General features: G+C 47.3%; 3 protein-coding genes across 3 annotated transcripts; 2 read left to right on the top strand and 1 right to left on the bottom strand.

Annotated features, from left to right (window-relative positions):
* Positions 1–1,483: 1,483 nt before the first annotated feature.
* PLAGL2 (PLAG1 like zinc finger 2) lies at positions 1,484–8,520 on the bottom strand. Its single transcript, XM_079321337.1, has 4 exons — positions 8,443–8,520; positions 7,879–7,988; positions 6,041–6,436; positions 1,484–5,225 (listed from the first exon to the last, which is right to left on the bottom strand). Exons 3-4 carry the CDS (start codon positions 6,301–6,303, stop codon positions 4,004–4,006), a joined length of 1,485 nt encoding a protein of 494 aa, XP_079177463.1. The 5' UTR covers positions 6,304–6,436; positions 7,879–7,988; positions 8,443–8,520; the 3' UTR covers positions 1,484–4,003.
* Positions 8,340–13,788, top strand: POFUT1 (protein O-fucosyltransferase 1). Its single transcript, XM_079321343.1, has 7 exons — positions 8,340–8,733; positions 8,877–8,998; positions 9,093–9,275; positions 9,824–9,936; positions 10,613–10,805; positions 11,317–11,559; positions 11,975–13,788. The coding sequence occupies exons 1-7, from the start codon at positions 8,574–8,576 to the stop codon at positions 12,161–12,163; spliced, it is 1,203 nt and encodes a 400-aa protein (XP_079177469.1). The 5' UTR covers positions 8,340–8,573; the 3' UTR covers positions 12,164–13,788.
* Positions 13,789–14,105: 317 nt separating this feature from the next.
* KIF3B (kinesin family member 3B) lies at positions 14,106–22,921 on the top strand. Its single transcript, XM_079321413.1, has 9 exons — positions 14,106–14,178; positions 17,426–18,852; positions 19,422–19,523; positions 20,016–20,138; positions 20,251–20,369; positions 20,584–20,697; positions 21,156–21,261; positions 21,463–21,641; positions 22,210–22,921. The coding sequence occupies exons 2-9, from the start codon at positions 17,470–17,472 to the stop codon at positions 22,304–22,306; spliced, it is 2,223 nt and encodes a 740-aa protein (XP_079177539.1). The 5' UTR covers positions 14,106–14,178; positions 17,426–17,469; the 3' UTR covers positions 22,307–22,921.
* Positions 22,922–25,999: the final 3,078 nt, after the last annotated feature.

The following is a 25,999-nucleotide window of genomic DNA, read 5'->3' as shown; positions in this document are numbered from 1 at the left end:
GAGAAGCACATCTTTGAAGATTTATTTGTGGAAATTTTAATTGCAGGCAGCAGAAAATGCCTCTGTGGGGTTGTTCTGTCCAGAGAGCAAAGGTGGTGCAATGGCAGAGAAAGGAAAAGGGAATTTTTTCAGTGAACTGCAGGAAATCTTCCCAGCAGCTGCTTTTTACCTGTCAGCAAGGAAGGAATTAAAGAACAAAGAGCTGAGCTCAACAAAAGTACTGAAATCATCAATCTACCAGAGATGAGAAAAGGATTCCAGTTGAAGTGACACCATTTTTCAACACTGAGGCTAAAGAGCAGCAATGTTGTGAGACAGAGAACGGGGTCTGTCACAACGTGGTGTGTGGTATTCTGTCATGTGAAATTCAGTGGAAGCAAATGCAAGATAACATGTTGTTCTTTCCTACAAATGGATTTTGAGTGAGCTGTAATCCCAGAGGGAAAAAGATCTTCAGCCTTTCACAGGGTTCTGGCAATCTGAGCCTGGAAGGATGGGCAAGAGTTAACCCTCTGCAGCCAGTGAGTGGCTTGGCTATTTGTTAGTTCTTATTTCTAAGGGGACACTAGGTCCTTGGATTTCTGAGAATCCAGGGTCTGATTAATAAGGGCTGGCAAATTCATATCCTGTTCTTCTGCTGACTGGAGGTCTATGGGTTTATATCTTAGTTGGCTGTGCTGTTCCTATTGCTTTGGACATCCCCAAGCCAGCCAGTTTAAAACATTCCTTTATTTAACTAAACCCTCCTGAACAATTATGTGCTGTAATTGTTGCTCTTGGGCTGAATCTGGTGCAATCTCCCTGGTCCAGGTGTGCCAGGAGCAGAGGGATCACAGTGGAATGGTTTGCTGGGCTCTGCCTGCCAGACTCACAGCTGAGTCCTGGAGCTGCAGCCCCAAACTCGTGGTCCAAAATAAAAACCAAACCCAAACTCTTTCTGGGATGATTTTTTTATATCACATAACCAGCACAGTGGCTGCCACAAAGCTCTGCACATACACCACAGAACAGATTGAAGGCTGTGCTGCAGCAATCCCCCTCACAGCATGCCAAGGTTACCCTTGTCCCTTCAGCTGCATCAGCAGGAGCTTGGCAAAACTGACTTCCACTGACTTGTCTAAGAGGTTGGTACATATGTTCTAGTGGACTGGGAATCCTAAGTGCTGTAAGCTTGCATACTCAAAGTATTTTCTTATAAACAGATAAAAATGGTTCACTATAATTTGTTCTGTGAATTGCACACTTGCTATTTCAGATTGAATTAGCCTTGTTAGTTTTAGACTGACTGGTGAAATATTTTCAGATTACAAGCTGTAGTGATGGAGGAAATTTGAATCCGTTTTCCTGTGCAAACACCTGGAATCAGCTCCAACACTGTCTCTGACCACGCTGCCCTTGCTGGGTTAGATTTTCCTTGCACTGACAAAGGTTATTGCAGTTCTGCTTGTTAAAGTAGCTGTGGAAAGCAAATCACACATGCAAATCATAGCAAAATGAATTCCATTTATTCTTTGACAGACTACTGGCAGGAAAAGATGCCTGGCTCTAAGTTTAGCTACCACTGCTAAAGGAATTCCAGTGATGACATCTGTTCAGAGTACAATGCAGGCAGGAAGCAAAAAAGCTGAATGTTCTGCAGTGGGAGAAGGTGTGTGATGGCATTGCATAAATCTGATAATCCTCACTGGCAGTGAGTGATCAGTTCTGACCATTTATTTCTCGAAAAATAATAATCCTCTCAACTGAAGACAGGGATAAGGCTTGCATATAATTGATAACAGTGTGAAACTAATTTGCAAAGAGCAAAGCAATAGAAGACAGGCCTGAGGTATTCAATGCTGGTAAACAGACTGGCTGCAATGCCCTGTTTACCTTTGCTAGGTTAGAGAACAAGAAGGCACTCGTTGGACTTGGAAAGGCAACATTTTCCAGTGGAGAAAAGGAAAAAGTACTGCATTCAACTCGGGGAGATCATTGCCACAGGATATTGCTGAGGTAAATAAATCTTATATTACATTTTGATACAAAAGTCTTATTTGCAGCATTGCTGGCTAACCTAAAACAACTGATCTATGTTCTGGAGAATCAATGGATTGCTAAAGAGTCATTCTGGGAAGAATTACTAAGCTAAATTAAAAATAAAATTCTGGAGTAAAATGGAAGGGGGACAAGCCTGTGACCAAAAGAGACACAGCTGATGTCACACAGTGGGATCATGGCTCAGCAGGAAGGAATCTGCATCAACTGAGGTGGATGTGGTCTGGGGAGACAAGGGAGGACATCTGGCTTCACCCAAGGAGCTGAGATAACAGAGTAGAGGTAGATTTTGCATTTCCTAGATTTATGGAGAACAATATTGACAGATTTCCTGGTTTCTATTGGCCTACAATGGTTCCTCCATGCTGAGGTATGAAGATCTGCCTGTCCGTAAGTAATAAACATGTGCCAGTGCAGAGTGACCTCCATATGTCCCCATCTGCAGTGTAAGTGCCCAGGAAAACAGGAGCAGGAGACAATACAGGTGCTAAATGACACCAGCAGCTGGCTGCCACTTCCCAGTATAACCCTTCTGCCCCAGTAGGTAGACAGCCCATGGAAGAGTTTAAGAGGTAGGGCAGGGAGCAAGGGAAGCAGGACTTAACTTCAGGAGGCAAGGCTTGAGCAGGAGAGAACAAAAAAGGCCAGTGGAACCAAATCCAAAATGAAAAGTTGACTGCAGGTCCCAAACCTCAGCATTTGTTAGAACTATTGGTATTGGGAGAAACGCTTCAAATACACTGACAGTGTATACATGAAGCTGGGATCAATTTTTCCTTGATTCTTGGATGTTATCATTTTTGAGGTTAAAATACACCTTTGAGACTGCATCCTGGACAAGCCAAAAAGGGTGCTGACCTCAATGAATGGCCGTGGTTAAAAAACCCCAAACCCCACAAACTCGTACTCTGTTCCTCATCCCAAGGGAACCTATGGAGCAGGGCCTGCAGCCTGTTCTCACCAATGCCTGGTACGCCGTGCTTGATGTCCCGAGCTCCTCACCCAGCTCTCTCACACGCTTTGGTTTCCAGATCTGTTTGCCTGGGGGAGATATTTAAAAGGGCTCTGTCCATACACTGCACACCAAGCTAAGCAGTGAGAGCTGCTCCATCCCCTTCACTCGGGACAGCCAGCGAGAAAAGGCAGGAAGCTGCTGCCTACAGGGGCAGAGGCTGAAGTGGTCCAAAAGCAGTGATTTCCCCATGGGGGAAGAACATGGTAAGTGAAGAGAAATCAGTGCAACCTGACTTCATTGTGTAAACAGTGTTCTAGCTACACCAGAGATGACCCAGTGTATTCTGGTGCCTCCTATTTTTGCAATGGCAGAAACAGATTTGTGTTGTGTAAACAATGTTCACCATAATGAGTTTATCCTAACGGCTCCGAAGAGGTGACGTTGAATTCACTATGTAAACGGGCTTGTTGCTTAACACTGATGTGGAGTAAGCTGTGTTGGGTGATGGGATGAGAGGTAGCAGGGAAGAACAGCTTCTTCCCCATTGGCTTCATACAGAGCGGTATCATGACTTCTTCCCCATGTGGAGATGTTGGCTGGTTTGCCAGAATTGCAGTGTGGTAACATGAAATGGAAGCTGGACTCTTCAAAACTTTAGCCCAGGATGAAAGAGTCTCAACTCCTTCTGAGGGACAGTCCCTTCCCAGAGAGGAACATAGCTCCAGCATTCTCAGGGAAGGTCAGTGCTAAGCGTGGCTCCTGATTCACAGATTAAAAATTAGATAAAATATATCCAGTCTATCAGCTGAAATCTTTCTGCTGTACAGGACTGGGACTCGCACAGGGTATCGGCTGTTCCAGTCTACAAGTGCTCCCTCCAAGATCAGAGACCTCCTGTCTGACCCAGCTCTGCCAGAGCTTTCACACCCCCAAGGAAGGAAGAGTTGTGCGTTTTTAAGGCTCTCCACAAAAGGGTGGCTGAAAGATCTGTTCTCCAGTGCTATTTCCAGCTTATTGGAACGCCTGGTGGAACCGTGGCAGCGTGGTTGTGCTCAAGCTGGAGGTGAAGACGGGGGGCAACGAATGAAGGGGCCCAAAGTTCAGCGAGGCCCCAGCTCCAGGAGACTCTTGAGGTTGATGTTGCAAAGTGGTGAGCAGTGGCTGTGCCTCCCCCTGCGAGTAGCCCATGACCAATCCCCCCGATGAGACAGGTGGATTGCAAGGAGGAAGATTTAGGGGGAGGAAGCCAAGAAGATGAGAGAAGTCCATGTTAGCAGCACAGAGAGCCTCTGAGAGGCTAGCAGGGCTCTTGGAAAGCAAAGCCTCATCCAGGGCAGGTGGCTGAGGCGAAGAGGACTGAGGATCACCAGATGAGAGAGACAGGCTGCCAGGGAAGTCTGACAGAAAGCTGTCCACCTCTACTTTGGGTAGTTTCTCAGGCAAATATGAGGTAGATCCAAGCTGATACTTTGGAGGAGGTTGCGGTGGGGAGGAGATGGGAGAAGACGACTCCAGAGGATAGCTCATTCCCATTGGAAGAGAATTAGGAACCAAAGAATGGGGCATCCCTGAGCTTGGCATGGTTTGGAGATGCGTGCTGTACATGCCCACGGGCAGCATGCCAGGGAAGCTCTTACCACCCATCATGTCTCTGGATGCCATACACAGGACAGGACTCAGCTCTTCCTTCACTGCCACAGAGGAGCTGCAGCTGAGCAGACCTAACATGTCCACTGGCTCCGTCTTAATCTTCAGCAGTTCCTGGGAGTGGCTTTTCTTCATGTGCCTGGTCAGGTGGTCTTTCCTCCCAAACCTCTGAGCACAGTACTGGCACAAGAAGTCCTTCCGCCCCGTGTGCACTACCAGGTGTCTCCGCACGTCTTTCCGGGTGTAGAAGCGCCGATCGCAGTGGTCACACGGATGCTTCTTCTCCTTGGCCCCGCCAGAAGCCCGCCTGGAATGAGCTTTGAGGTGCTCCAGCAGGACCTGGGTGCTCTCAAAGGTCTGGAGGCACACCTTGCAGCTGAGGTCACCGCTGGCAGCCGCGTGCATGGCCAGGTGTCGCCTGAAGCCCAGTTTGGTGTTGTAGTTCTTGCCGCACTCGGGACAGTGCAGGGCCTCCTTGTTGGGATCGTGGGTCTGCAGGTGGTTCCGCAGGTGATCCTTCCGGTGAAACATCTTCTCGCAGTACATGCACTGGTGGGGCTTCTGAGCAGAGTGTGTGGCCATATGCCTTAGGGGACAAAAGCAGGAAAGGTCAGACAAACATCCAGCTCCTGAGGGAACACGTGCTAGTTTTCCAAAATTTTCCTTGTGTCCTACGCTTTATGCCACAAAAATCCCAGATGGGATTTTACTTCCACTAAACAAGGAGCACAATGCTTCAGGCAAAACCTACAGCCTGTCCCAGCAACTTTCTCTCCTCACCTCCTGCTCTCTGCTGAGGCTGCCAAAAAAAACCTCCCTAGTTTGTGGCACTAGGTGAGAAAACTTCAGTTCATCAGGAAGATCAGGCTGTGCACAAGTCTGCTGACAGCTTGTGATCTGATTTCACCTTGGTATCTCACACTCTCCCACACTCTGGTTCATTTTATTTCAAGTTCTCAGCCATCACTGTTTAATTAGTTTGAGTTGTACTTCACTACATAAATGGGAACTCTACTTCTTCATATTGGAGCAACAGTAGCCATGGAATTATCCCTGTGGTTAGAGGCAGGACTTATGAATGCAAATGCTATTCTTGCTTTTTTTTTTTTTTTTTTTTTTTTTTTTAATCTGTGAACTTCACTTTCTGTTTCTATTTCCTCCTCAGTGAAAGAGAAAAACAGCTTGAGCTCAGGATACAGCATTAGCTGAAGTTCTCTGGAAGGTGCCTAAAGAGATGCCAAGTATGGTAATGTCTGGGACTCAACTGCTTTGCAAGGTAAAAGGGCATTTCCCCTCCTCCAGCTTCTCAGAAATTCAAGCAAAGACATATGAGGGAGGGGGTTTCCCCTCTCTCCTGGCACTGCTGGGCAGAGGCACTTGCAGATACCTACAGATACCTACCTATAGAGCTTGTACTTGGAGGCAAAGGCCTTGCCACAGTGCAGCTGGGGGCAGTTGTAGGGCCTCTGCTCCGAATGGGAAAGTGTGTGAGTTCTCAGCTTGTCCACGTGAGGGAAGGAGGGTTCTGATAGTTCACACTGGCATTTTCCCTGACTTTCGGTCTCTTCACCTCTTGGTCTGGGGACTAATTTCCAGCCTGTCTCTTCCTCCTCCTGCTTTGCATCTTGAATCCAGTTGGGAACACTGGGAAAAAATGCCGTCATGGCAGGTCTAGTAGCACATGGCCATGTCAAGCAGAACTCCAGCCCGTGGGCGTCTCGCTGTGATGTTGTCCTGGAGCAGTTTCGTGTTGGAGCCCCCTGTGACCAAACTGCTTTAACAGCAGAACTTCTTCATCTGAAATCACAGAAGGCTGGTGTTAAAGACTGCAACCTTCACCTGTGCACACAATGAACATGTGAAGATGTGTGTTCCCAGTCATGGTGAACTCCAGTATCCAATCAACAATATTTTTCTGTCTTTTCCCCTTTAACTTGTTACCTGAACAAAATTATGGTAAAGATTTTTCTGAATTGCATTTTTTGCAACTATTAAGAGCCAGTGTTACCTGCTGGATGTATTTTCTTCTGAAAAGGTGTCTATCTGTAAATATGAATACCTTTCCCTGTGGGTTTTGTGGATCACTCCTCATCCTATTTTATCATATTCTCACTTGCTCTTGGTCTCTGCCTACATGGAATTCCCTCCCAGGGATTCTAAGAGAAACCAAGGTTCTCTTGTATTTTCTTTTTTCATCCTTTCTGCTACCAACCTGGTGCACTGGACAAGACCATCTCCAGAGCAAATCAATCTGAACCCCTACATGTGGCTGAACAGGGCTGAGGAAGAAGAAAACTTGCAATTATCATCAACACCACACCTCTTTCTGGAAGGCAACGGATGCTGCTCCTCTTCAGGGTGGGATTACTCATTGTATTTTCACTTTTCGATTGTGAGGCAGATTCTGCCTCTCTGCATCAGCAAGTTTTCTACTGTAATGAGCAATTTTTAACTCTTTTTTTTTTTTTTTTTTGATACTCTCATCCATTAATAATGGAAGCTCAAACTGTTTCCTGTACAACAAAATACACCTCCTGTAAGCTCTTCTGGGTTTCATGTTGATGAGGTTCTACATTAATCTCTCTTAGCAGGTTGTTCTGGAGTTGTGTGTTGCTGAAGCAAAACATTTTTATAGAGTTCTACTGCCAGCTCAACTGGTAAACGGTCAGCTGAAATAAAACAAAACCCATCTCTTTCACTCAATTTGGCTGCCTGAGAAACTCTTCTTAAAATAGCATCAAACCCTCACTCCATGATTGCTTCAGAGGAGGAACTTCCTGCTACACATCAACATGAGTGCGAGTTGTGGGCAGGATGTGCAACTGTGAGGGAACAAACCAACCCCCAAGAAAGTGCTCAAGGAACGTTATGAAGAGCTGAAATCACAATTACTGTAACTGCACCATCACCCCAAATAACATGGATGGTTCCCTAAGGGTGGAAAACACTGGGAAACAGGATGACTGCAAGAAAACATGTCACTGTGAGCTTTGGGAATGCCTGTTAAGAACAAGACTTGGTTTTGTGCAGGCTAAATCTACACGGTCAGAGCAGAACAATAAAGGATCAGAACTGCTGAGGTGCCACTTTGGGACAAACCAGCATAATGTGACAGCTGCTCTGACCCCTCAGGGTGCAGGAGGCCTATGGTTCAGAATAATCTGTTGTTCTGGGTGCTAAAAGCATGAGTATTTCACCTCTCTATGAAATATGGCCCAGAAAACATGAGCATTCTCTACCTCTTGCTCCAGAGCTGTGCAGGTGTCCCGAGAGTCTCCGCCACTTTCACCAGGGAACTGCTCCTTTCCCTCCGAAAAAGCCTGGCCATCTGGGCCAGTTTCAAAGCTACCTGGAAGAAGACAAGAGTTTGTATTTTGATGTTTTTAACCGTAGGGTGTATAAATGATCACACTGGAATTTTAGGGAATTCAGAAGTGCTGTTGCAACCGCAGTGCAAACGGCGGAGGAGCCGGGGGTGACCGCGAGGGGCAACTGGCTCCTCCCTCTGGCACCTCCGCCGTTTGCCTCGGAAGCCAGCCGGGAGACCCCCACCCGCGGGAGCGCTCCGTGGATAATGCAGCCCCGGTGGAGCGGGATCACACATCCCACCCCCGCCCCGCAGCCCTGAGGGGAGGGAGGCGGGCCCGGCCTACGCCCCCCCCACTCCGCCCCGCATCCTCCTCCTCCTCCTCCTCACACGCCCCCCTGTCCCCTGAGGGGACCCCGCCGCCGAGGGGAGGGTACGGCCGTGCCACCGCCCCTCGCTGCGGTGCCGCCCCCCTCCCTCGCCCCCCCGCGCTCACCCCGTTCCCCCGGGCCCCGCCAGGCGCGGCTCCGGTCCCGGCCCCGGCGGCGCCATTGCGCGGGGCCTTGTGGGAGTGACGTCACGCCTCGGTGGTGGCCGCCAGAGCGGCGCGCCGCGGGGCATGACGGGATGGTGGCGCCGGGCTCTGGCCGCCGACGAGCAGCCATGGCCGTGCCGCCGCTCCCACTGCTCCTCGTCCTCCTCCTGCTCCTCCCGGTGCTGGCAGCGGGAAGCGGCGCCGCACCCGCCTGGGACGAAGCCGGGTACCTGCTCTACTGTCCCTGCATGGGTGAGGCTCTAGCGGTGCGGGCTCCCTGTGCATCTCCCGGTTGCACCCCCCGATGCGACCCCCGGTGCGGCTCCCGCTGCATCCCCCGCTCCGTGCCCGACCGGCGCCCGGCGCGGTCCCCGCCTGAGCCCCATCTCTCGCAGGCCGCTTCGGTAATCAAGCCGAGCACTTCCTGGGAGCCCTGGCTTTCGCCCGCGCCCTCAACCGCACCCTGGCCGTGCCGCCCTGGATCGAGTACCGGCACCACCGCCCGCCCTACACCAACGTGAGCCCCCGGGGCGGGAGCGGGGCCGCGGCGGGCAGGGCTGGGAGCTCTCCGGTAAGGGCACCCCCGGCTCACGGGCTCTGTTCCCGCACAGCTGCACGTCCCCTACTCGGAGCACTTCAGGCTGGAGCCGCTGCGGCGGTACCACCGCGTCATCAGCCTGGAGCAGTTCATGGAGCAGCTGGCGCCCCGGCACTGGCCGCCCGGCAGGAGAGTGGCTTATTGCTTCGAGGCTGCTGCCCAAAGGAGCGCGGACAAAAACACGTGTCCCATGAAGGTGAGTTCCTCCTCAGCCCCGCGGGCACGGCTTAATTCCAGAGGCTAAGACTGACTCGTTCAGGTCGCCATTGATTTGCAAATTGGGGAGTTACTCGCCGCAAATCGGTCCGTGCGGCATTGCTTTCACCGCTTGTGGAGTGGCATGCTGTGCCATCATCCGTTTTCTTTGTCTACAAGTGTTTGGGGAACGATACCGTCTGTGCCAGTAGATTTTATCGCTTCAGACTTGATTGTGACTGTAGCTTATCTCCTGCTCTCTGTTTCCTAGCTGTGGTAGTTTTCCAGCTGGTGTTAAAGCAACCTCTCTCAACTACATGTTTGGAAGCTGAGACAAACTTTGTTCTTTGAGACAAACTTTGCCACCTCCTCAGTGAACTTCCCTTGATGTATTTCAGTGTCTCCTTCCTGTGGAGCTGGTGTGTCAAGCAGACTGTTGTATTCCAGCTGCTTCCATCATGGAACAGGCTCCTGCTCTGCACCTCAGGATCTTGCTAGATCCATCATTCAGGCTCTGTGTATGCACTGAATGAACACTTTTCTTTTCAGGATGGAAATCCATTTGGACCCTTCTGGGATCAGTTCCAAGTGGATTTTGATAAGTCTGAGCTCTTCAAGGGAATTTCCTTCAGTCCTGCATACAAGGACCATTGGATCCAAAGGTAGCAAGAAGATGGAAAAGAGCTGGCAGGTCACTGTGGGCATTTAGAGTCACTCATGAAAGCAGCTGTGACTGTGTATTGTGACTTTATGTTTTAGGGGAGAGATTGAAGTGGTTAGTAAGTAATATAATTAAAAACATTAATGCTTTTTTTTCCATTAAATATTTGCTGAGCACTTCCTGTAGGCATGATTTTAGCTATGACCTCTGTTAGGCTGATTGACTTCTGAGCCAGTAATATTTAATTTATTAAGTATTTATTTATTAAGTATGTAATTAATTGTCAAAGATAATTTAATTCTTCATTGGTGATTATGAACTGTATTTTGCTGCTTACCTTGTGTTTTCAGAGCTATGAGTAACTTTAGTGATTATCAATAAGTTTGGGTGCCAAAATTGCTCTAGTCTGGGGTGAAAATGTAACATCCCATTGCTTGGTAGCTTGGTAGCTCCTCACTGCATGTTTGAGGTTCTTCTCCTATTGTCTATAAGGTCTGAGCTACAATACAGTCCCAGAGATTTCTTCAGTTCAGATGGCAAAGCAGCTAAAATTGTCTAAATTTGGAGCAATAAATGCTGCATATTTTGGCACGTTCCTGCTTTCTACACTAACCTTCACAGCAGTCTTCCTGCAGGTTAGGCCACGTTTCAGATTGCTGGGGTTTGGTTTTCTGTAGGTTTCCACCCTCTGAGCACCCTGTTCTTGCCTTGCCTGGAGCTCCAGCCCAGTTTCCTGTCCTGGAGGAGCACCGGCCTCTGCAGAAGTACATGGAGTGGTCGGATGCAATGGTGGAGAAGGGAGAGTCCTATATCCAGTCTCTGCTGCTCCGGCCCTACGTCGGCATTCACCTGAGGATCGGCTCCGACTGGGTATGGCAGTGCTGGAGGCTGTGACAACTGGGATGTGGACAAAGCTGCTCAAAAAGGGGCTGTGCTGGGAGAGCCACCTGATCCCTGCTGGCATCCAGGAGCTCCCTGTGTGTTAGCAGTGCTGCTGGGGTTCTTTCAGAAGGCAGAGGTTGGGGATGTGGTGGTGTTTTCTCACTCAAATGTGGTACTTGGAAAACAAAGAAAGGTTGTGGTGAGGTGGGGTTGTGCCTCTCCTCCCAGCAACAGGACAAAGGGGAATGGCCTCAGATTGCAGCAGGGGAGTTTCAGGTTGGATATTAGGGAAAAATTCTTCACTGAAAGAGTGATTGAGCACTGGCCCAGCCTGCCCAAGGCCCTGGTGGAGCTGCCATTCCTGGAAGCATCCAGAACACAAGTAGATGTGGTGCTTTTTGATAAGGTTTAGTGGGCATGGGATATCTGTTCAAAGTTTGGATTTGATGATCTCAGAGGTCTTCAGCTTTGATGGTTCTGTGATTTTCTTTTCCAATAGAAAAATGCTTGCAACATGTTAAAGGATGGGACAGCAGGGCCACACTTCATGGCTTCACCACAGTGTGTGGGCTACGACCGCAGTGCTGCAGTGCCTCTCACCATGGACATGTGCCTGCCAGACCTCAGGGAGATCAAACGGGCTCTCAAGCTCTGGGTGACAAAGATTGAAGCTAAGTCTGTTTATATTGCTACTGATTCCGAGCCCTACACAACAGAGATACAGCAGTTCTTCCAGGGAAAGGTGAGTCTTCCAGAAAGCTCTTCTGGCAGGAGTGCTTGGATAAAGCCCTCCTTTGGATTCTGGTCTGAGGCTGTCATGCAGTTGTGGAATAGGTTATTCACAGCTAAATATTGGCATCTCAGAGTGAATTTGGCTCATAGCAATAAAAATTATCCTGTAAAACTCTTTTTTTTCCAGGAGATTGAAAAGTGTTATCTGGCATGGGAGTTAATATTTCCATTACAAGGGTTTAAATTAAATAAACCTAAGTAATTTTCAGAAATGCTTTAACATTTATCTAATCATAAATGAGTTATAGGCCAGAGAAAGGCAAAAATCACTCTCTGTTGTGTATTCCATTTCTAATATTATGCCAAGACATTGGATTTTGATAATAGCTGATTGGATTCATCTGCTCTCCTCTTTTTTTCTGCAGCTCAAGGTTGTCAGCTTGCAGCCAGAAGTGCCTCAGATTGATCTGTACATCCTTGGCCAGTCCGACCACTTCATCGGGAACTGTGTCTCTTCCTTCACTGCCTTTGTGAAAAGAGAGCGTGACATCCATGGGAAACCCTCCTCATTTTTTGGCATGGATCACCCACCGAGGCTGAGGGATGAGTTCTGACCAAAGGAGGAAGAGTCTCTGTGGTTCCAGGGCTCTGAGCTGGGTCCTTGGTGCTGCAGCATTCCCAGGGGCAGTCACTGCTGGGCTGTGGAGAGCTCCTGCCCTCCAATGCTGCTCACAGTCCCTTCCAGACTGTTCTGTCTGATCTCTCCTGTGTTTCCAGTGTGAGCTCAGATAGAGATTTAAATCATGTAGTTTATAGGAAACTATAAACTATATATAGTTTTTTAAGATGTAGCTTTTATAGCTCTCCATTCTCACTACTTGGGATTCACCAACAATCATGATGAAGCAGCTGCTCAGATTTCCTCTTCTTTTCTTTCTCTGTTAATTCTTAACTCTCACCTGGAGATGTTTTGAAGCTTTGTGTCCAAAACTGGTTATAATTTGTTCTTTTTGACTGTAAAACTTTCATCAGACATATCAAGTTCTCTGGAAAGGGTGTGCAAGGTGAAGCTCAGGACTGAAAAAGCTCTGGGTTTTATCAAGGACCAGAGTTGTCTTACCAGACCTGTCACCACAGTGCCTCAGTGTCCCTTCTGCTGTCCAAAGAGATTCCATACCCAGTGCTGTGGGGCCTTGGATCTCTTTGGTGGTGCTGGAGGAGTGCAGTGGGACATGGTGTGACATGGCAGCTGCCTATTCAGCCTCTCTGCATCAGCCTAGGGCAAGGTGTGTGCAGGGACATGGGAGGAGATCTGTCACAGGCAGTCCAGAACTGGAGATTGAGGGCTTGTAGCTTTGTAGCTGTTGATGTCAGTGAGGTCTGTGGTAGAAGAAAAATTTTGAGCCAAGTTTTTTAGAATAGCTATAGTGGGGTTGGGTATGTCATACCTGGGTCTATGGTATTGTTTTGTTTTTGTACTTTATAAGGTAACCCCTCTGAGAACATTACCTTTGTCTGGGGCAGTTCCCGGTGGAAAATTTTTCATTGATGGGGAAGCAACATCCCAAATCTCTCTGTTTGGCCTAGTGCAGTTTGATGCTGGTAACACTGATAATCCCAGCATGGTGAGACTCAACTTGACCAATGCCTTTTGGTGCTTCTGTGACTTTGTTTCGTGGTCCAAAGACTGAGTACAGAACGTTTTTCAAAAATGCCACTTGGGTGAGTCTGTGGTACCAGAGCTGCTGCCTCCAGTGTACTGTTGTGGTCCAGGCAAGGCTGTTACAAGCAATTAACTCCAAATGTTTCTTTTTATGATTGTCTTTTCCTCCTTGAAATGTTTCTGAGCTTTGAAGGAGTTTGAAGACTCAGGGGAGTGAGCAAAAGAAGGCAAAATGAGAAGGTCCCCCAGATGTCAGGGTGGCAAAAACTCATCTCGTTTCCTCAGGGCTGGCTTCAAAAATCATGGGATTTGAGGGAAAATTATCAGGTTTGGTGCCTTTGGGAGCTGGGCTTTGAAGACTGAACCTCCTTGTGTCATACAGTTTACTGATCTTGGGTGATGCCCTTGGGGCTGCCTTGCCTTGCTGTGGAGCAGGGGAAGCCTTTCCCCCACACTGTTGGGAAGACAAAGTATTAGAACAAAATGTTAGGTTGGGTTGTTTCCCTTTTCTTTTTTTTTTTTTTTTTTTTTAAATAAGGTATTTTTTGTACTAATAAAAACTTGATTTTGTATTCACTCGTAGTGCACCAACATTCCTTCCTCCATTGCAGGACCCCTAATACCAGAGCTGCGGTGCAGACAGCTCTGATTAAGGGGGTTTAACTCTTAAATGGCTTTTCTTTACGCTGATCTCTTTTCTCCTTGCAAACATTCGGAGCTTTGGAGGTTTTTCAAGGCCCGAGCCGGGGTGTGCTGCAGAGCGGCGGGACCCGCGGGCTGGGCAGAGCCCGGCAGTTCGGGCTTGGCGTGCGGGATGCGGCGCCTTTGTCCCGGCTGCATCCGGGAGCGGCGGCGCGGGGCGGGCGCGCCCGTTGCCAGGGAAGCGCGTCACGGGCGGGCGGAGCGGCCGCGCCGCTTCCGGGGCCGCGGCAGGAGCGGCCGAGCGGCTCCATGGTGACGGCGCAGGTGAGTCCGGCCCGGCCCCGCACCCCGCCCGAGCATCCCCGACCCCCGTCCGGGCTGGCACGGCGCGGGCCGCTGACAGCCCGCGGTGCCCGCTGCCGCCGGCTGCCCCCGGTGCCGAGCGCGGGCTCGGCCCGGAGCGCGGTGCGGGGCCGGGGCAGCGAGCGCGGGAGGCGGCGGGACCCGCCCGCGGCATCGCCCCCGCAGCCCGCCCGCGGCTGTCCCCGTTCGGGCGGGCGTTCCCCGCTCCCGGTGCTTCTCCCCCGCGGTGCTTCCCCCTCTCCACCGGCGCTCCCCGCTGTCCCCGCGTCCCCTTCCCTGCAGCGCCCGCTGTCGCAGCCGCCAGGGCGGTGGGTGATGCTCGGGTGAATCCCGCGGTCCCTGCTCCCCGCGGAGGGAACGCTGTGCTGAGGCGACAGCGGTGACCACAGGTGACCCCTGTGGCCGGGTGAATCAGGGCTCACCGTGGCACCGGTGACACCGCCAGCCCAGCTCCGGGATGTGCTGGCCGGGCTGCGGAGCGTCTGGCAGGGAGGCGAGAGGAAAACGACAGCGCAAAGGGTGGTTAGGCTGGGGACGGAGGGAAAGACACAGTTCAACCGTGTCGTTATGAAACCACAAATATTTGAAGGATTTTAATGGCAAGAAGCAATGGAACGTTTTGAGTGGTACCTCGAGATGTGCAGGGATGCAAGGGAAGGGTTTGGGCAGTTCCATAAACATTTTTTAGAGGTGTTTGAGGCAGGAAGCAGAGCAGACCCAGGACATCGCCTGTCGGGGCAGGTGGCTGGGGTGAGCACAGTGCCTGGGGCACAGCTGTCCAAGACAGCACCTCCCAAACCCTGGAAGTTTCTGAGGAAAAATGGTTGCCCCAGCTTGTATTCAAGTTGTGGCATTGCTCTTTTTTTCAGGCATAGCCTTGTATTGACTGAAATTAATAAAAATGCTTCAATTTCTGGCAATCCTCCCCTCTTGGTCATCAGGGGCACATTTGCAGGTGCATCCACCCTGACTTTGGCTTGCAGGGACCTGGCCCAGGTCACTTCAGGCTGAACTAATTTCATGAAAAAAATTTCCATCTTTGATGGAGAAGAATGTGAGGCACGGCAGCATTCCCAGCTTTCTGGCCATTCATGTTCAGGCACTCTGGCAGCTCAAACATTCCCCTGGAGTTTCTGGGGAATACAAACACTGCCAACTAATTGGTTTTATTTTCCAGTTACACACTTGGATAAATCTGAGAAGAACCATAATTTGTTATGGTTCCAGTAAACTTCACTGCAGTAGCTAAAATAATTGGAGAGGCTTTGTGATGGGTTGTTATGAAAATAGCCCAAATCAGGGGTAAAATCAGTTGTTTGTGACTATAAAAAGAGACTTGCAAGTGAAGTGGGGAAAGGTGTCAAAAGCTGATGGTGAGGAGGTACACTCAGAGGAGCAGCAAATGTGCAACATAATTTTTGTTTAAGGTGTATCTCTGGCGAGACTAACTTAACTCTGATCATTTAATATTTGTCATAGTTGCTTACAAAGCAGCTCTTCTCATCAGAATAGTATTCTAGATATTCAATATATAAAATAAATCCATGCTCTCCTTGTCAGAACTTGTGCCTAATTGGAGTATTTGCCAGTGTGAACATGCAGATACGTGACACAGTGGTTGTCATGTGACCTTGTCAGAAAATTGTCTCTCGTGAACTTGAATTACTGGAATGTCTCTCAGAGCTGTGGAAAGGGAAGCGTGTGTTAATGTATACAACTCCTCAGGATGAAAAGAGGGAGAGTTGTTCTTTGTGGTTCTGCCAAGATTTGTCCTCGTTTCACTTATTCTTTCTGTGTTTGTGCTCCAGAATTTGTGTTTGCTGGGGGGTCAGACAGGAAGGTCACCTTTATCTGGAGCTGTCAATTAGGAGGGAAATGGTTTTATTCAGCAGCTACCCCAAATTCCTGCAACAGTTTGAACTCACTGTGCAGGGTGTAGAGTGAATTCTGAATGAGTGTCCAGTTCAGTGCTTTTATGGGAAGAATAAGAAGCAAAGAGTTTTTCCCCCACAGTCCCAAGGAAATTCCCAAGGTCATACTGATGTTTCTGTACAATTCTTAACAATGTTTATCTGTTACTTTTGTTTCATTTTTGCCAGCCTGACTGTCTGTATATTGGGCTGAAATTGTCCTTTCCCTCCCACTAACTCTTGCCCTGAAGTTCTCTGCCACCTTGTTGGAGAAGCTCTCCTGACACATGAAATTATCAAGTAAAAAACAATTACACAAAAATCCGTGTTTCCTGCTGATCCAGCTGGGAAGGGAACAGTGAACACATCCCAAGGAGGCCACACCTGAACCTGTGCCAGCACTACCTGGGATTTCCTGTGTGTATTAGTTTTACACTTAATTCTAGTTGGCAGAAGGACCTCAGGGCTCTTCCTGGAAAATATTTTGGAAATAAAAAGGGTTATTAGAAATTGCATGGCATTCCCCAAGTTGTGCTATTGAGATCTGCTGTGTGAGGCTTTAGCAGTGACTGCTTTAGCAGTTTAGGAGCAGAAGCTTTTTGCTGCATTTTCAGTGGCTGCTCATCTTGCTGATGACTGGAGGATGCACCAATGTGTCCTCCCTCTCTACCCAGAATCATGAACAAGTTGGATCTGTGATTTGGGCTTATGGAACGTGAGTTTAGGTTGATGGTGAGTCCTGTAAACCTGATGCAGTTGGAACACCAGAGCAGGAGGGAAGCCAGTAGGTCAGTGTAGCTGAGCAGGGCTGGCTTTTGTGAGGGATCCTGATAAAAGTATGTTGCCAAAAGAAAAGATAATAGCAGACTTGTGCTCCAGGGAGAGCAAGACTATACTAGATTTTCAGAACGGGAGATTTAAAACTAAAGGCCTGGCTGAAAAGGAAATGAATGGCAAAGTATTTTTTTCATAAATAGTTTTAAAAGATTTATTATCATTTTTGAGGGTCAAGAGAAGGAACTTTGCCAACTGTAAAGATGTGATCTGATGACAAGTTTTTGCAGCAGAGCTTGTCAAAATGATACCAGTCGATGCACAGCCTTTGGTAAAATAATTCTGTCTCAGTTCAGGCCTTTACAGGGTTTTCATGTTATAAATTATTTTAGTTCTTCAAAATCCCTTGCAACTTAATGAATTCAAAATGCTGCTCAAATTGATGAGGCAAGTCTTTGGCTTTGTGAAAAGCTGTCCTGTGCAGAAAACTGCCTTCAGCCATTCCTGCTTTGTTTTTGTTTCAGGTTTGTAGCACGGGATCATCCATCTCTGGGATCACACCGCCGCCATGTCCAAGGCAAAGAGCTCCGAGTCCGTGCGGGTGGTCGTGCGCTGCCGGCCCATGAACAGCAAAGAGAAAACTGCTTCCTATGAAAAAGTTGTCAATGTGGATGTCAAATTAGGGCAGGTCTCAGTGAAGAATCCACGGGGATCATCTCATGAACTGCCTAAAACGTTCACCTTTGACGCTGTGTATGACTGGAATTCCAAACAGGTCGAGCTCTACGATGAGACCTTCAGACCTCTCGTGGACTCTGTTCTGCAAGGGTTTAATGGGACAATCTTTGCCTATGGGCAGACTGGGACAGGGAAAACATATACGATGGAAGGGGTGCGGGGTGATCCCGAAAAGAGAGGGGTCATCCCCAATTCATTCGACCACATCTTCACCCACATCTCTAGATCTCAAAATCAGCAATACTTAGTTAGAGCGTCTTATTTGGAAATATATCAAGAAGAAATCAGAGACTTGTTATCAAAGGATCAATCCAAGCGGCTGGAGTTGAAGGAGAGACCAGACACAGGGGTTTTTGTTAAGGATTTGACCACCATTGTTACAAAAAGCGTCAAAGAGATAGAGCACATCATGAATTTGGGCAACCAGAACCGCTCCGTTGGTGCCACCAACATGAACGAGCACAGCTCTCGATCTCACGCCATTTTCCAGATCACTATTGAGTGCAGCGAGTTGGGACTGGATGGAGAGAACCACATCCGTGTTGGGAAGCTCAACCTGGTCGACCTGGCAGGCAGCGAGCGGCAGGCAAAGACTGGAGCACAGGGAGAGAGGCTGAAGGAAGCCACTAAAATCAATCTCTCCCTCTCAGCTTTGGGCAACGTCATCTCTGCCCTGGTGGATGGCAAAAGCACGCACATTCCGTACCGGGACTCCAAGCTGACCAGGCTCCTTCAGGACTCATTAGGTGGCAATGCCAAAACTGTGATGGTGGCCAATATAGGCCCTGCCTCCTACAATGTAGAGGAGACACTGACCACGCTGAGATATGCCAACCGTGCCAAAAACATCAAGAACAAGCCACAAGTGAACGAGGATCCTAAGGAGGCTCTGCTGCGGGAATTCCAGGAAGAGATTGCTCGACTCAAGGCACAGTTGGAAAAACGGTCTATTGGCAAGAGAAAGAGGAGGGAAAGGAGGAGGGAGGGTGGGGAAGAGGAGGAGGACACTGAAGAGGGTGAGGATGAAGGAGATGACAAAGATGACTATTGGAGGGAGCAACAAGAAAAACTGGAGATTGAGAAGAAAGCTATAGTCGAGGATCACAGCTTGGTAGCAGAAGAAAAGATGAGGCTGCTGAAAGAGAAGGAGAAGAAAATGGAGGACCTGAGGCGAGAGAAAGAAGCAACAGAGATGCTGAGTGCTAAAATCAAGGTAGGATTCTTCCTCGTCATCCTCTTTGAAAGCAATTTCCTTAGGCTGTGGGGAAAATAAAGGGTTTCCCAATTTGGAAAGATATTTCACAGAAAGTTTCCAGGATAGTGATTTGTGTTTAGGTTGGAAGATTTTAAAATAAATTATTTCTAGCCAAAAGTTGAAATTTCCACCATTAATCACATATTTCAATATTCATGAGTTGTTTCATTGTTCTTACATGATGATCTTGAGCAAGTGGCAGAATAAAAGACAATGCATCTTTTCACAAGCTGTGGCACTAAAAATGTTTACTTCTGTCACAGATCATTAACATATTATTTACAGAGGAGCACATGCTTTGGCTCTTCAGATTTGCCACACATTGTAGTGGTGCCTTATTCTAAACAAGTTACTGCTGCATTAATCCTAGTTTTGTAGGAATTTTATGAAATAGTGATTGCTGTAGCAGCTGCCTTGAAAGAGAAGGTTAAATAAGGGAGCTGCCCTGAAGAAGTTGCATCCACAGGAGAGAGTTACCACCCTCTATAGTCACTGAGAGAAACTTCTGACCTGGTTTTTCCTTTCAGACAATGGAAAGCAAGCTGCTGGTGGGAGGGAAAAATATTGTGGATCACACCAACGAACAGCAGAAAATCCTGGAACAAAAACGACAGGAAATTGCAGAACAGGTACAAGGAAGGAGATTTGTTATTTTGTATGAAAAGCCTTGCTGCAGAACTTTTGTAAAACATTTTGTCAGGGAAATTACCATCAAGTTTCCCCAGGGTTGACCCTAAGATTGGTCTCATGGCAATCATGTTTTGAAAAGAAGGGGGAAGGGCTTGTGTCATATTTGTAATTTTTTCAATTATGTAAAGAAGATTTATAATAATTAAAAATAGTACAAACTGACAAAAAGGAAAGAAAAAATGATTTAAAAATGACATTTGGTTTCTTTTGTTGAAGCTTGAGACTTCATATAGAACAGGTAGTTCGCACTATCTGATTTTAATAGCAAAATAAGGACAAATAAGAGTTAACATTTTTGGTATTTCTATGGCAAGAGATAGGAAGAACTGGAAGGCAGGGAAGGAAACCTATCCTGAGCATTGATCTCGTGTGTGTCAGCTGGAGGTGACAAGGTAATTGTGGTCTTTAATCCATATTGTCACTTCCTTCAGAAACGTCGGGAGCGAGAAATCCAGCAACAGATGGAAAGTCGGGATGAGGAAACACTGGAGCTGAAGGAGACCTATAGTTCTCTTCAGCAAGAGGTAGACATAAAGACCAAAAAACTCAAAAAGGTAAAAAGAAACCTCTTCCCTGTCTAGTGGGCTGGGAATAAAACCAAATTGTGTTTGAAAGTGAGAGGAGCTTTGGCAAGTGATGGATTTTGGCTCTTGTTGTGTGCTCCAGTTATTTTCCAAGCTGCAAGCTGTGAAGGCAGAGATCCATGATCTCCAAGAAGAGCACATCAAGGGGCGCCAGGAAATGGAACAGACCCAGAATGAACTCACCAGGGAGCTAAAGCTGAAGTAAGTCCCATCACAACATTGCCTGCTATTAACTGTAACAGAGAGGGTTTCTCTGGGCAGGGAGTGGAGGAACTGCCTTGCACATACTTGTGAAATAGGATTTAACCATGAGAAAACTAAACCATTCCTCCTTTTCCATGGTTGTATTACATCAGTGGGAGAGGAGCAATCAGGAAAGTCATTGCTAATTATGTTTCTTTGTGATTGCATGTAGGCACCTGATTATTGAAAACTTTATTCCCTTGGAAGAAAAGAATAAGATTATGAACAGATCATTCCTTGATGAAGAGGAAGACAACTGGAAACTACATCCCATAACCCGTCTGGAGTGAGTGTACTTCTGTTCTTGGGATGGAATTACAGGTCACAGGAAACCCTCTAGCTGTCAAGAACAAAAGAGGGATTGAACTGGGGATTTAAACTGGCCCTCTAGAGTCCACAGCTTCTTGATGCATAATAAAATAAACAAAATAAAGCAAAACAAATTTTTCCTCTTATTATGTGCTATAAAATAAGAATGTACAGTTAGGAGAATTCTTTAGAGATTATGATTTTTCTAATAGGCAAACCCAACAATTATATGTAAAATATATGTAATAGTGCATTCACCCTTAAAATAGCAGTGCATTCCTATCATATTTCTTTCCTGCTCCTACAAATGCAGCCTGGGTGGTTTCTGCTGTGTTGAAACAGATTTCTGCATGGAATTTGCAGATGTTATAGCTCATAAAATTCAAGAGGAACCTTTGGTTTTAGGGTGTAATAGCCTGAGTCTTTTTTTTCTAGTAACCAGCAGATGATGAAAAGACCAGTATCTGCTGTGGGGTACAAAAGGCCCCTGAGCCAACATGCCAGGACATCCATGATGAATCACACAGAGGCTCGGTACAGGGTAAGCCCAGATGTGGTTGAACCTTTGTCTCTTCACCCTTGTGATCAGGGGAATGCAGATTCCAGAGGGGATTCTTCTTTAAGATGTGAATTTGTAGTGTCCTGCATACATTTGTAAACTACTTCAGATTAAGTTTCTGGATGGCAAAGTAACAGTTTGTGTGGAAACATGGAGACTGTGATTCTGCTTTTCCTGTCTCAGGCAGAGAACATCGTGTTACTGGAACTGGACAGGCCCAGCCGGACAACGAGGAACTACGAAGGTCCAGCCATTGCTCCCAAGGTTCAGGCAGCTCTGGAAGCAGCTCTGCAGGAAGAAGATGAGATTCAAGTGGATGCCTCAACCTTTGAGAGCACTTCAAATAAAAAATCTAAACCCAGGTGAGTTGGATTTTCCCTGAGCAGACTGGCCCAAAGGAGAGGTGCAAGTACAGTTGCTGTTGGTCAGCACTTCTCATCAGTGAAATTGAGCTTCACAGTATAGCAGAGAGAAAAAGGAACATAGAATCATTAAGGCTGGAAAAGACCTTTAAGATTTGAGTCCAACCTCCAAATGAATCTCACCATGCTACTAAACCTTATCTTGAAGTGCCATGTCTACTCATTTTTTGAGCACTTCATGGGATGGAGATTCCATCTCTGCCCTGAACAGCCTGTGCCAGGGCTCAACCACTCTTGCAATGAAGAAATTTTTCCTAATATCAGATCTCAATCTCCTCTTGTAGAACTTGAGATTATTTGACCTTGGCCTGTTGCTTGCAACGTGGGAGAAGAGTCCAACCCCCTGCCTTGCCCCAACCTTCTTTCAGGGTGTAGGACATAGGACAGAAGAAAAAGCTGAAACTGTTTATTAGAGCATTAAAAAAAAAATCATCTTTTTGCAGATTAATTTTGGAAAGTAACAGATGACAGATCTTTTCTTGTTTATATTTTAATTTTGCTTCTTCAGACCGAAAACTGGAAGGAAATCACTGGGATCTGCATCAGGATCAGGCACCCCCAGTTCTCAGCTCTACCCACAGTCACGAGGGCTGGTTCCAAAATAAAACCAGCAACGCCTCTCCAGGGAGGGAACAGCCTTTACCTTCTGGGAGCAGAGACAAGGACAAACCTGCAGAGAGAGCTCCTGGCCAGCCTCCAGCCCCTTTCCCTGGAGATGGCCTTGTTGCTGTTTTACTGACTCAGGCCAGTCCAGGGGCACTGAGCCATGGGAAGATCCGTGCTTGCAGTTCAGCATTTGGCCTCTGTGGGAAATGGATTTTAGTTAGGAAATCAAAAATGCATGAGGTACGTTACAGTGTGTTAGGAGCAATGGGAAGCATGGGGATCACCTCACAGCATCACCGTCCTCCTCCTGCACCAGCCCTGCTGCTGCACGGGGCTTTTTGGCTGTTGGGCACTAAGAAGACAGAGTTGAAAGTCATCTCAACAGAACCACCACTCTATGGCTCCACAGTGAGAACCAGAAGAGGCTAAAAAGCAGAGGATCTGTTCACACTTGACAAGATGCATGGTTCTTCCTCTTCCTGCTTGAGAGACTGGCTTCATCCATCACCTGGGTCTGAACAGGCAGGATGGCAGTGGCCAGCCTGTCCTCATCACCACACAGCTGGGCCTCCCCATAGGGCTGTAGGACAGAAAAGGGTCTTGAAAACAACTCTGTTGTCTCTAAAAAGGAAGAAGTAGAGTCCGAAGTGCTTTCTTTGTTTACAGGCATAAGTGAGAGTTCCTCTGTGCTGACCTAGAGCACTCCTACAAACAGGAACCACCTTGTCAAAGAACACCTCTGCATGCCAGTGTCAGCTCTACAGCTTTCCTCCTCTCCCTTGCCTCCATCTTTACCCCTGGCATTTAAAACCAGTGTCCATATGACATCTTTAATAGCATATGGCCATTTTCTCATGCCTCCCATTACTGATGGAAAACGTAGCATTCATTAGCTCAGAGCTCTCCTTGCCAGGTTCAGACTCTCAGCTGGGCAGAGCTCTGGAACTTGGAGCTGCCTTTGAGTGCACTCTTGGGAGTTTGGTCTCTTCCCTTGGTGTCTAAGGAGGTTCAGCATTCAGTACCTCTAGTGCCTCACCTGTTCCATGTTATGCAGCTTTCTCTCTGCACCTCTCAGCCCAGTCAGAGCCTGCTGGGAGTGAACCTAACTGAGGCTGGTCATGGAAGCTGGTGTTAATTCCAGGGGTTTTACTTTGAAAACAAGGGAGGAAGAACTCCTGCTTTTGATATTCTCATTGCAAAGCTGCCCTATGACTAAAGCAGGCTCGTGTAGCAGGGTAGAGGGAGATGGAACTACACACTAAAGACAGAGTAAGGTGTCCCTGTCTAGTATCCCACAGCTCATTTGTAAGTTTTAGTTCACTGTATATTGAGACTTGGGATGTTACTTTTTCTGGTTACTTTTGGCTGTCATCCTGTGAACATTCTTACCTGTTTCCCTCACTGATGATGATTCCCTCCAGACTGACAGTGTGAGTGTGTGAGGACTTGCCTGCTTGTAGACATGCCCTGATGTGTGGACTCTGCCTTGTGCTCGTTAAGTGTCCACGGAGTGACTTCATCCAGGCTGGAGAACTCCTTTCTACTGACCCCCTGAGCAGGAGGAACTGAGTGCTCAGCACAGCTCACCTGTGCATTCTGCAGGCACGGTGCCCAGGTGAGCCAGGTGGGCCCCTGAAACACCAACTTGGCTGCTGCATTCCATGGACTGCTTTCCCAGGCCACAAGGTTAATAGATGTATACACATATATGCACACATATATATAATAGTTTTTGTGGAGGAAGGAGGGATTTGCTTGTAATTGAGAGAGCAAGCACATGACCAATTTCTTTCAACCTAAACATGGAAACCCAGCATAATCTTTGTTTTTACAAAGCACTATTTATATCCAGAGGGTCTTTTAACTGGCTTTTGTTGCATAATATAACATCACCTTCTCTTCCTCTCCTTCTTTCTCTCCAGCACATAATCTTCTGTACTAGGACATTTTAAAAGATGATTGTATGGTATAAGTGCTCAGAGAAGTGAAATTAAATTGGGGGGGGGTGGTTTAAAACCCTGAAATAGCAGCACAATATATAATCACGTGTATGTACATACCTATGTACACATGTTTTATGTGAATAATGCATACACAGACACATCTGTGTCTGCACAGGTGCACACTTTTCCTCAGTTGCTCTATTCCATAGGGAATTCTATTCTATATTAAACTCATATGCTGGAAACTGCCCTCGTGGCAGGGCTGGTACCATGGAGCTCTGCAGTGCAAACCTGTTTTCATGTTGATGAGCCAGTGTCAGAAAGGCTCTGCTTTTAACTCTGTAGAAATTCATTAGCAAGGTGAAAGAAACTCAGTAGAGTGGAAAAGAATAAATCTGCATATTTAGTCGTTGTATGTAAATTGGGGCTGCGGGTGGAGATTTGGTCAATGTATTCATGGGCAATCTCGGCCTGTTAGAAAAGCTTTTGGATTCTCACTCCAAAGGACTTAGCCTTCACCAGATGCTCAGTGGCACTGATACTAAGATACATTGTCTTGAACTGTACAAAATATACTGAGCTCTGGGTTGAAGTTTTTAAGAAACATTCCTGCCGAGTTTGCCCTTCTTTGGTGTTATCTGAACCATCTGGGCTTCCTGCTGGATAACCAAAGGCAGGAAATCCAGCTGGACTCCTGGAAGAGGCCCTGGGACAGCCTTTTGCCGTCACCTTTTCTTCATAGGAATGTTTAACATTCAACATAATTGTTCTTGCTCTGATCTGTATAATGGGATCTTTTTTTTAAAAAAGTGGCATGGAGCAGGAGTAGGCCCGTGGGAGCAAGCACCACGAGACACTGAAGCATAGGAATTAAAGCACTTTCTTAAATCCTTAACTTAGGTCTAGCGCCTTTTTAAAAATATTTGCATGCTGCTTGAATCTTCTAAATCACATACCTCTGCTAGAGCACCTGGGGCTGCACCGGTGCCTTATACAGATCAGAGCAGGCAGTGTTCAGTCAGTTTGAGGTGTGTGAGTCTGTCCTCAATGAACACACAGTGCTGGAGTTGCAGTGAGGCACCTGTGTACCTGGACCTGTCCTCTCTGCTGTCTGTGCTGGGCAACGTGCACCAGTCTTTAAAGGGTTCAGTGGAATTCCTGGGGGTCTGTTCCTGCTGTGTTCAAACGCAGACTGGAAAGGAGAACCTGCAAAAGCCATAATTAGCTACAGAGATGGAACTGAAATGAGAACACTGGTGCTGCCTGCTGCACTGTGCAGTGGGGGGTTGACTCTCTGAGGTCCAGGTGCTTACTGCCTTCTCCAGTCCCTTTCTGTTTGAAGAGGTGACCCAGGATCCTTCTATGGGCACAGCTGTCAATGACAACTCTCAGCTCCTTGGAGATAACACCCACCTCCGCCTTCTCTTAGGTGAACTGTAGAAAAAGAACCTGTCCATAGTTTTACAGCTTATATTTATTTGTATCATCTCTTTTGTCTAGGAATGTAAAGTGATCCTAAAATACAATGTGTAATAAAGTCAATAAGATTTATGGCATCTATCAAAACGTGTGCTTTTCATTGTTAACTTGGGGCAGAGCTCAGTGACTTCATGTTTCACAAAGCCTTGCGTTACTTTTCTTTCATAAAAGAAGTGTCTCCACAAAGTAAGTGGAAAAATGTAAATGTCATTAGAATTGTAACGAGTATTGTAATGTGTACATGTGTATGTATAAATATAAATATGAGTA

The sequence above is a fragment of the Erithacus rubecula genome (assembly GCF_903797595.1).
Source record: "Erithacus rubecula genome assembly, chromosome: 18".
Classification (NCBI taxonomy): domain Eukaryota; kingdom Metazoa; phylum Chordata; class Aves; order Passeriformes; family Muscicapidae; genus Erithacus; species Erithacus rubecula.
This window is presented reverse-complemented; position numbering and strand designations above follow the sequence as displayed.

Excerpts from the sequence above, each read along its gene's own strand:
- PLAGL2 (XM_079321337.1), bottom strand. The coding sequence starts at position 6,303 with ATGACGGCATTTTTTCCCAGTGTTCCCAACTGGATTCAAGATGCAAAG. Across the intron at positions 5,226-6,040 it reads TCCAAGTACAAGCTCTATAG|GCATATGGCCACACACTCTG; the intron begins GTAGGTATCTGT and ends TTGTCCCCTAAG.
- POFUT1 (XM_079321343.1), top strand. The coding sequence starts at position 8,574 with ATGGTGGCGCCGGGCTCTGGCCGCCGACGAGCAGCCATGGCCGTGCCG. Across the intron at positions 9,937-10,612 it reads AAGGACCATTGGATCCAAAG|GTTTCCACCCTCTGAGCACC; the intron begins GTAGCAAGAAGA and ends GGTTTTCTGTAG. Across the intron at positions 11,560-11,974 it reads AGCAGTTCTTCCAGGGAAAG|CTCAAGGTTGTCAGCTTGCA; the intron begins GTGAGTCTTCCA and ends TTTTTTCTGCAG.
- KIF3B (XM_079321413.1), top strand. The coding sequence starts at position 17,470 with ATGTCCAAGGCAAAGAGCTCCGAGTCCGTGCGGGTGGTCGTGCGCTGC. Across the intron at positions 20,139-20,250 it reads AGACCAAAAAACTCAAAAAG|TTATTTTCCAAGCTGCAAGC; the intron begins GTAAAAAGAAAC and ends TGTGTGCTCCAG. Across the intron at positions 20,370-20,583 it reads ACCAGGGAGCTAAAGCTGAA|GCACCTGATTATTGAAAACT; the intron begins GTAAGTCCCATC and ends GATTGCATGTAG.